This window comes from Takifugu flavidus, chromosome 3 (genome assembly GCF_003711565.1).
Source record: "Takifugu flavidus isolate HTHZ2018 chromosome 3, ASM371156v2, whole genome shotgun sequence".
NCBI classification, from domain to species: domain Eukaryota; kingdom Metazoa; phylum Chordata; class Actinopteri; order Tetraodontiformes; family Tetraodontidae; genus Takifugu; species Takifugu flavidus.
Genome location: NC_079522.1, coordinates 12,276,293 through 12,286,503, shown reverse-complemented (window position 1 = coordinate 12,286,503; position 10,211 = coordinate 12,276,293). Strand labels below are relative to the sequence as shown.

At 43.7% G+C, this 10,211-nt stretch overlaps 1 protein-coding gene and 1 long non-coding RNA gene across 2 annotated transcripts; one reads left to right on the top strand and one right to left on the bottom strand.

Moving 5' to 3' along the window:
• Window positions 1-722: 722 nt before the first annotated feature.
• Window positions 723-3,599, bottom strand: LOC130522054 (ras-related protein Rab-9A-like). Its single transcript, XM_057025995.1, has 3 exons — window positions 3,454-3,599; window positions 2,203-2,288; window positions 723-1,619 (listed from the first exon to the last, which is right to left on the bottom strand). Exon 3 carries the CDS (start codon window positions 1,550-1,552, stop codon window positions 947-949), a length of 606 nt encoding a protein of 201 aa, XP_056881975.1. The 5' UTR covers window positions 1,553-1,619; window positions 2,203-2,288; window positions 3,454-3,599; the 3' UTR covers window positions 723-946.
• Window positions 3,600-4,636: 1,037 nt separating this feature from the next.
• Window positions 4,637-8,249, top strand: LOC130522055 (uncharacterized). The gene is made up of 2 exons (XR_008949535.1): window positions 4,637-5,490; window positions 5,529-8,249. It is a non-coding gene; the product is annotated as an uncharacterized LOC130522055 (long non-coding RNA).
• Window positions 8,250-10,211: the final 1,962 nt, after the last annotated feature.

The window sequence follows — 10,211 nt, the reverse complement described above, 5'->3', positions numbered from 1 at the left end:
CACTGTTGCATCCCGCCTCGTCCTTTTTGTTTGGGTCTCTGTATTGCACATTTATCCTGTTTGTGTTAGAAAACCTTGCAGATTAATTAATTTTGTAACAGGAACACAGGGACTAGCAATAATGTCACTCAAGATTCTCTTTCAATCAGCTCAAACAGAACTGATGCTTTGATCTTTTGACCTCACTGGACAGAATGAAAATAACAGCAAGTAATAATCACACCCGTCTACCTATGAAATCACGTCATTATGGCTGAACTTTCCAAACTCAACCTGTTCAACGTCATTTACCGACAACACCTGCAGAGGGCTGTAGAATCTATTGCAACCTGTAACTCATAAAAGCTCTGCACGTGGGCGCCCCCGTGCGGACAAAAACGATAGGACGCCTTCTTGCACAAGACTCCATTAAACACCAAAAATACCAAATCCCTATCGGAATAGCTCTTTCAATATTTCTATGAAATGTATAGTCAATTGTTTAGTATTTTCCTCAACCTTCACAGAAGGTTTGTGCAAACTCAGAATCCCATTTATACGGAATAGTAGTTGTGGAGCATCGGCTTGATGCAACTTCTGCTTTTTGGGGCAGAACATAACATCATGACTCCGTTTGTGGCTTCAGAAAAAAATTGCTGCATAAGTGATGTCCAAACATGCAACTGTGCTCCGAACTGTGGCAAAATCAATACTGTTGAAAACAGAAACAAATACATGGTGCATAAGAGAGAACAGCAATTTTATTGTTTTTTTTGTGTGTTCTTTGAATTTTATGAACCCATTTTATGTAGTTTTATATTGTGTGGTGTGAGGGGCAATAGTTGGTACATAACAGTCTGAATAAAAAGATTGTATTTGTTTAGAAATGTTAAACCGGACCAAACCGAGAATACGGTAACTACTGTCGATGTGAAGGCAGCGTGTGAGCTGGAATCACCCTGAAGGCTCAGCAGCAGCTCGTATTCTGGTGCGCCTTCTTCTTCAGATCCACCATGTTTGTCTGGATAAGGTGATCCGCTCTGTCATCCAGAGCCAGAATGCGACGTACCGCTTCCTCGAAAGCGGATGCTACATTTGTAGCATCTTTAGCGCTAGTCTCAAAGTACGGACACCCGCCATTCTCACGGCACCACTTCTGCACGTCCTCCCCCGTCACCTGCCTCTCGGGCACGTCCACTTTGTTGCCCAGCAAGACAAACGGGAAATTGTCAGGGTCTTTGATGTCAGCGTAATATGTGAACTCTTTCTTCCAGTTAGCCAGGTTGCGAAAACTCTGTCCGTCATCCAGGCTGAAGGTGAGCAGGCAGCAGTCGGAGCCGCGGTAAAACGGTGTGCGGAGGCTGCGGAAGCGTTCCTGACCCGCCGTGTCCCAAATCTGCAGCGTGGCCTGCTGGCCGTCCACCTCCAGCTCCTTGTTGAGGAACTCCACGCCAATGGTGTGGAAGAGGTGCGAGTCAAACTTGTTGGTTACATAGCGGTTCATGAGGGAGGATTTGCCCACGCCGCCGTCGCCCAGAAGGATGACCTTCACCAGAGCAGACTTGGACATCATGGCTGCGGTCAACGAGGCCGGGGGAAAATTTGCTACTGAGACGGGATGTTTCAGGATGCGGATTCACCTGAGCAGCACAAAAATGTCAGCTTAGCATTACAAAACAGGGGAATAAGGATAACATTTAATGATACGAAGCAGGTGTAGGACGACTGAAACAAGGACTACTTTTGGTCTCTGGAGTTGGGTTAATCTAGGAAATATCCGTGCGTTGAGCTGGAGTTCTTTAGATCTTAAACGTGTCTTTGACCAAGTAGAAACTGCAATAGTGTTGATTTAGGATCCTTTAAATTGTGTTGAAGCAGCTGCAGGCAACTGTGGTTGTCAGCTGTGAGAAGTTGTTCTCACCAGAACAGCCCCGAAAGGCAAACTATAATTTAACAATTTACATGTTGAACAGATAAAGTTGGACTCGTGTTGAGATAAGTAGAAAAGTCTTCCCTATAAGCGTTCACCTAAACTTCCTGTAAGCTCTTCGCGCCATTGTTGTTTCCTCAGACTAAAAGCAGAGCTGATTGAAGTCAGTAGCTGCACTAATCCTATTAAATAATCTGCTCATTAATAAACTTCCTACATGTTTTATGTGTGGAATAACCCCCGCTGCTGTGGGTCATGAGGACCCTGATCACAGGACTGGTGAGTCAACTAACCTCGGACTGGATCCAACTCGGTGAGAGCCAACAAACCAGAGCTCAAGCTCACTGTTCTGCGTACACAGCTGCCATTTTTGTCAAATCTGCAGGACAAAGAGACAGCAAGTATTAAACTTTGCATCAGCGGCCACGGGAGGCCGCCCTCCCAGACTCAGCTGCAAAAAACCCAAGGATTTAGGCAGAAATCTAATCACGTACCACACACTCGCATGCTTAGCATACCGGGTTAGACTAAATGACAGTCATTCCACCCACATACCAGAGCAAATCTGCGAGGGGAAAGCAGCAAATCTCACCAAAGGGGTGGTTTGAACCAAGAGGAGCTTTGTGTATTGTCACAGTTAAAAGACAAACACAAACATAAATGTGTTCCAGGCACACTGACCACAAACTAGTTTTACGCCAGCTTTATTAAAAAATGGAGGGGTGTGATTATCCACAAATCTCATCAATAACACTGCTGCATTGGCAATAACTCATCACGGTCGTTAATATAACGGCTGTTTTATTGTTATTGATGTCAATACATGTGCAACGCTGATTTTGAACAGTGCTCTCAACATTATTTAAAGTTAAAATAACATTTTTTTAAAAAAAAGAAAGTGCCAAGTCAGGTCCTGGTCAAGTGAGTCTTATCACTCTATGGTAATAACGCATTAATAACAGAATTGTCAGGTTAACAGCTGCCTAATTTGTATTTTACTGTCAGGTGTGGATGTAAGATGTTTCTCCGCTGCTTTACATGTCATCTGATAGCACTACAGACAGACATGCATACAGACAGACAGACATGCAGACAGATAGACATGCATACAGACAGACATGCAGACAGACAGAGAGACATGCATACTGACAGATAGTCATGCAGACAGACAGACAGACAGACACGCAGACAGACAGACATGCAGGTTCCCCTTGTTGTGACATGACACAAACTATGAAATCAAGTCGATGGGCATAAAAGTTTCAATATGCTAGCTAATAACTTTTTTATATGACGAATTAAGTCGAAAATTAGTTTCCCCTTCAGATTAGTAAACCATGTTTTGGACGCAGTGAGGGAAAGTTACGAGCTGTTTTCAAGAAAATAAAAACCTCCGTAATATTCTTGTCCGATAATTGAAACGGGGCTCTGAGCACGCGAACAAAACTTCAAACGACTTTAAAACGACTAAAAAAAAAGAGAGAGAGAGAAAAGAAAAGGTCAGACACTGGAAAGGTGCTGACTTTTAAACTCCGCGGGGTTACCTGTGGGTGCGGTGGTCACGGCGCGGCTCCTGTGGCGGCTCTCCCCGCATCCATGAGCAGGAACGCGCCGCAGTCGGCCGCTGACATGGCGCCGGGGATGCCCGCAGCTGTCCGGCCCCCGGCGGCTGATGACGCTCACATGACCCGGGAAGGACACGCCCCCTCCCGTCATGCGCTCCCCTCACACCGCTGCCTGACACGGTTCCGCTACATCTTTAAGCTTTACGCTTTAAAGTTACGCATCGCGTGGTTGTGCGTGATTTATTGTGTTTTTGAAGATTTATTTTCCTTCCTTTGTACGACAAGAATTGTACTTGTATAAGAAAAAATTGTTATTTTACACCACTACATTCATACATATGGTTCTGCATCGACTGTAATCTATTTTGCGATGGGATTATAGGATTACCTGCTTTGTGGAGGTTTGCACCAGCTTGTTTGTATTACTGAATAATGAGCATTGCCTTTAAAAGTGGAACATGTCAGGCATCTGTGAATGGATGTTAAACAGAGAAGCACGGTGATAAGATACAAGCTCCACGTCCCCTCAGAAGGGAGGCTGAGCAGAACAGCAAAGGCTTTTCAGGTAAAAAATATGACCTTTCTTTGGATAACATCTATACAATAATAAGAAAAATCCTGAAAAACCAAAGACCAGATGCATCACTCAAAGGCCCACAGACGCAATGTTGTCGTGAAGTGGAGCCACGTTGACACAGTGAAGCACCATGGGATACCCTCGCCTCAGGCTGAGGGAGGGTGGATCACTGACTCACATGCTCAGCCCTCTACGCTCACATGTCTGTGCCCTGCAGACCACTTGCTCCTCTTGAATGTAATGGTGTGTAGGAAAAGGTCATGGTTTCACAAGGTTTGCCATGAATGAAAAGGGGAACGTTGGGGTTGAGGTCACAGGAAATAAGCCAACAGGAGGATTACAGACACTTCTTGAAAAGTTGCAGTTTCAGCCTGACTTTATCTACTCGGATTTGAATGACTGGGAAAGCTCTGAGTCCAAAATGGGCCGAGACCCTCTGTCCTTTGTTTCCACACAAATGAGAGGAAGGAAAATCCTTCAGCTGACATTGATAGTATCCAAAAAGCATCATGAAATCTTCCGACTGATGTAGTAAGGAGTGCAACAAAGAGGGCGGTTACAATGAATCCTGTTTGTCAGCGTTGTCCACCCTGGGGAAGTTGTCTCGCTGGAGGCCATGTTTGACCCTTGAAGTTGAGCTGTCTTTATAGTCCCTTCGATCTTCCACACTCTAGATTATTTTCCAAGGGGTTAGCTGGGTTATCTTTGCAGGACTGTTTCTTCCATCAGGACAACAAGGCCTTTGCTGCCCTCTTTGGAGGGCAGGTTTTCAGGATCCCGTACGGGACACCACTTCTGTCGTATCCAGCTGTTCCCCTGTAATGGCAACCTTATCAAGATCACCAAGGAGAGTCAGAATATTTCCATAATTCCTCTCTGTGCAGGCTCTCTTTCGCTGCAGCACAGAATAGACAATATCCATGGCAGCTGGAAAGAGGTGGAACTTAAATTGCCAATAAATTCAGTACTTGGCAATATTTTGAATATTTATATGCTAATATAAACGGTCCTGCGTAGTTGCAATAATTTACAACACGCCTACATGGGAGCCGCCATACTTACTGTATGCAGTCAAATAAATGCTCGAATTTGCCTCTAGGTGGTGCTGTAGGCCCAACATTTACTTCGAAACAAAAGGTAGCTCTTTCTATTCCTTATTTAACTTCTATCTCATCTTGTTAAGTCATTTTATGACAACAATATTCGAGAGTAAGACTCGAGTGTTCGCTGAATGAGCCGATATATTATGGACCATAATTCCAGTAACAAAATCAAGGAGTTTCAGGAGAAAGGTTCAGATGGATCTGGCTGTGTTTTTTTGTTTTACTCACAAGTTGAGATTGGGTAAGAAGCATAAAGTGCTACAGGTTGCAGAGGTGATGAACCTGGAGTTGCTATCTAGCGTTGCGCACATACAGGTGAGAGCATATGCTATAGCTGTAGAAGATACTGTATGTCTAGGCTTGGTGAACTTAAGTTTCAGTTGCACATAGTGGTAAAAAGAAACAGTGGTCGTAGCAGCCTGGTAGCTTGGAGATCAAAGAATCCCTGGCTATGATGATTCGAAAATCAAGGCACAAGTAAAGTGAGTTTTTGTTCGCCTTTCATTCCAACCCCATGGCGGGGGGATATGTTCAGTAGAAGCAAGTTAGCAATAAACTTGTTGAATTATGCACAATATTTATGCAAAATAGATCTTCCTATAAGGACTTATGTGTATACAAGAGCAGCGGATGAATGTATACTCAGTGACACTGAGGTGGGATTAAAGCTTTCAGTAAAGGAATGATTTCAAGAGTGCTCATGGATTAATCTGTATGATCAGGGCTGACTGGCCTGTTGCGTCTGTGACATTGGCAGGCACTCATGTGAATCATTGTATACACAGTCCCGGGGTCTCCAGGGGAGACTACAAGCCTATGACGTGAGGAGACGAGCCCCACACAGCTGTTGACCAGTTTAATGCTCTTTAGGCAGAAGACAAACAAGTGTTTAGGATAACTCCAGGCCTGGAGACAGGCCAGGTTCAAGCCCGTGGTCATTATATCCTCGGATCTGACGTGATAATGATATGCTTGAGACTGACCTCTGCGTATGCAAATTTATAATCACTGGGTGGTTCAAAAGTCTCACTCTGATTTATTCAGCATGATGTGAATCCTAAAAAGTTGTGTCACTGAACAAAGACTAGAGTTCAGACCCAGTTTGAAAAGAGCTTTGTCTAGACACGTTTTCTCTTGTTTCTTAAATCCACCAAAAACAAGTATTTAAGTCAATTATTTTATAGTTGCAGAAAACAACACTGTCCACAAACACCTCAGATATCAACCATCGTTGCCAGTCTTTGTGCAAATGGGGCTCTCTATTCTCTTTGCCTCCTCTTCACGAACTATAAACATTTCCATACAGTCCCTCTTACTTTAATTACACAAGATTACACAATCTTTTTATTGAAAGATGGCTGCTCATGTGTTTTTATAAACCATCTGCCTAATGCAGTGGGTTTAGGCACCTTAGAATTACACATGCTATTACTCACACAAACCTTGCATAACGTGAGCTATGACGTCATGTCCTTGTATTAAAATCTGCCTTTCAGGTGTCAGGCAGCGGTGGTCCAGATTGGAGCCGGATGCTGTCTCTGTATAAAAGCCTCCGGCACTTTCAAATCCCCAAATGGAGGCTGGAGCGCCGAAGCTTTTAACAGCGTTAATCTTTAACAACCCTTTGAAACGCTAGCACGGGGCGATTTTATTCTCATTGTGGTAATGTGTAATGTCAGGGATCAGGTTCGTGTTGCAGTTTTCCTTTCTGGATTCCCCGACCACCTCACCTCAAGCTTTGCGTGGTCTCTGTGCATTAAGATGGGTGGGGTCTGGCCGGGCCTTCAGGGAGCACATGGAAGAGCGAAAAGGAGCAGAATAATCTTCTATCAGACTTTTTTTTTTTCTTTTTCCAACCACACATGACTGTGATTCCTGAAGATGCAAGATTCCATAGATTCTTATCAAAATAATTTCACTGGCCAGTCTTTCCCTTATCTGAGGCAATGGAATTTTACCAGCACACCGCTGCTGTGACACCTGGTGACCAATAGAAGGCGCTCTTTGCACTGTGCTGAAGCCACGGGGGCATGTCTGGGGAAGTGGAAGTCTGGTTGTATCACATCCTGTATTTGTCTCCGCCTCTGAACAGAATGTATTGCATGACACACACACGTGTACACACACACGCACGCACACACCACTCCACCCCGTGCAGGAGGCAATCTTTCTGGTTAATGCGGTCAGTTAATACCCCGCCACCACCCCTCAAAGACTTCAAACTCCCCCACACACATTTCCAGCACTTACATTGCAGAAAGGTAGAATGTGTAAAATGTGCATGTGGCAAGGGTGGGGGCTCGATATGGCCCCCACCCTGCACAGACACACATTTAACTGCACAACTGGGTTCAGTTGTGTAGATTGGGAGGGACTCCTGCCCAGTTAGTACTGATGAAACATAACAGTTTTTACAAGGTTTTATCAATGACAGGGAACCATCTTTGAACAGACAACATCCAGGATGAATACAGGTGGAATGTGTCCAAAGTCAAGTAAACCTACCACGTCCTTCAGCATCTTTGACACTTAATTGTCCTATCAAATTACGGTGCGCCGCCTGAAAGTCCCAAGCAGCACTGTTGTCATAGTGACATCAGCATTATCAGGCAGTCGCATCTGAAAAAAACATGAATGCCATCAATTTTTCTAGGTTAGCTGATGGGAATTGTGCTGATTTCATCTCCTTCAACATCTTGACTCGAGTATCACGCACACTTCTGAGACTGTGGATTTCTTGAGTCAACCCTCCATTTGAATTTAATGCCTTCGACAGGAGGGCAGCCCACAGCTCACACCCACCCACTATGGTCTTGATGGTGATCGGAGATGACTGGATATTGGAACTGCATTCCTTTTCTTGTTTTAGTGGGTTTGTTTTTAGCCTCTCCTTCTGTTCTCACTGATACTCTGCATGTTTTGTTTGAGTTTCTATTTTAGGGCTGATAGATTAGACAAAGTGTCACTGTGTTTGGCCTGTTTAATGCTCAAGTGAGATTCTCCACACATACGGCTGTCATGCTCTTTAAATACTGTGCCATTGTGATTCAAAACTCTCAAAAATGCTATATTAAAATAGTGAATTTCCTAACCTCGCTGGTCTTGCGAAGCACCTCTTTGTACCAGACTAAGGTAAAGTTGTATTATAGCCTGACATAAAACAATGGTGGACACTGCTGTTATGTAGCAAAAACAAAAACAGTCTGTAAAATGATTTTAATATATGACTTTGCTCTGGAGGACATGCTGCACTGATCCTCTGTGATTATGACCATATGTTCCCTTCAGCGCACATTTCAGACACAGCATTTGCTCTCCCATAATTCCCTCTACCCCCTGTACCTCTTCCAACGAACACACTATTGGGACACATGCTCGGGCTTATGGGAAATCAAACACCAGCATGCTTTGAGTTACAAATAACCGCATCTTCCTGTATTGCTCACATTTGTGCAGTATAGAGCTAACATTGAGAATGTGGTCACAGGATGCTTAAACCAGATGCTGCACAGGTGTGTGGGTCAGCTGTGCATGTTTGAATGATGCAAAGGAATGCTAGCACAAAGGGTTGTGCAGCATAACAAAAGCCTGTAAAATGTTAAATCAAGTGTGGTTTGAACAGAGCTAAGCTACGTTTAAACACTACAAAAATGTGTCATTCTAAAAATATGCCTTGTCTGTGTCATACAAATATTTGGATTTGCAGATTTGAGTCCCTCGAACTGGTCCAAAACAAGCAGGAAATGAGAGAAAAATGCTGTGACTATTCTGCGTAATCGCTCCGACTTTGGGCAACAAAATGGCTTTTTTAAGTTCAGGCAACAGAGAATGAAACAAAGAACATTGCTTTAGTAGTTTCCCTGATTAAACATAGAACTAAAGAAAACTTTATTCCCTATTGATTGGTTTCAATTTGACATTCAATAGTTTAACCACACGCACACACACACACACACACACACACACACACACACACACACACGTACATGCATTCATTTAGACAGTGCGGACTTGATGAGCTGTGAAATATGTAGTTAAACATCGACCTGTATTTTCTATCGATGACCAAAAATGGTGACTCATTTGTGGAGAAATGTTTTATGGCAGCTGCTGGTGGTGGGTGTGGTGAGAACCAATCATATCTGCTTGACCAGGGTGTTCTCATGCACAAATCGGTCTCCAAACAACATAAAAGTGAAGACTGGAGTGCCAATGTCCAGATCGTTATCCTGACTGTGCAATTACACAAGTCTTAGCGAATGCACATGACAATGTCTGATCAGGCCATCTGGGAACCCCATGACAGAATTCTGAAACACTTCTTCCCGCCTAATTTTAAGGTGAATTTTGTATTCTGTGCAAAGGGTTGCATATGCCAAACTTTAAGAAAACCAAATCAGTTCCTCCGGCTCCCCTGCATACCATACCTGCCTTTGGGACACCTTTTAAATGGGTCATTGTCGACCGTGTCGGCCCAATACCATCGACCAAGACAGGTAAAATTTTGTGTGCCTCCAATCAGTTCCATGATGGTTTCAGCCCATCTGAAGTTGTGTTGGCATAGGGTCCGTTCAAGGTACTGGAGGAAACGTCTCATGTCTAATTCAGATGCCGTAACTAATGTGTAATGTGTTACTAATGTAAAGCCTTCTGCTCAGGGTAGAATGAACAGGTGACAGAATCGGACATTTGGACAGTAGTTACAGCCTGATCCCTTCTCCTCATCCCCTAGTTTTCAGTATCAGGAGAAAAATAACAGAAGAGACCAGAGGGGCAGTTGTGTTCTTTTCTTTTCCTGAATTTTCTCCCATCTCCTCCTACACTCATCACATGTAAACACAAACAACATCCCTCCCTCTGCATACAGGCACAGCCTGTCACCTAGTTAAAATGGTAAATTAGGCTGTTTTGCAATTTTCTACATGTACATGTACGTGTAGTAGCCTATAACTTACCAGATATCCCCACAATTTCCAACACTTTCTTCTAAGCATGATTATTTACTTTTTGGGTCTGTATATACAAAAAGACTTGGGTCATAAAGCTATGGAAGTCTG

Coding starts and splice junctions, on each gene's coding strand:
- LOC130522054 (XM_057025995.1), bottom strand. CDS start 1,552: ATGATGTCCAAGTCTGCTCTGGTGAAGGTCATCCTTCTGGGCGACGGC.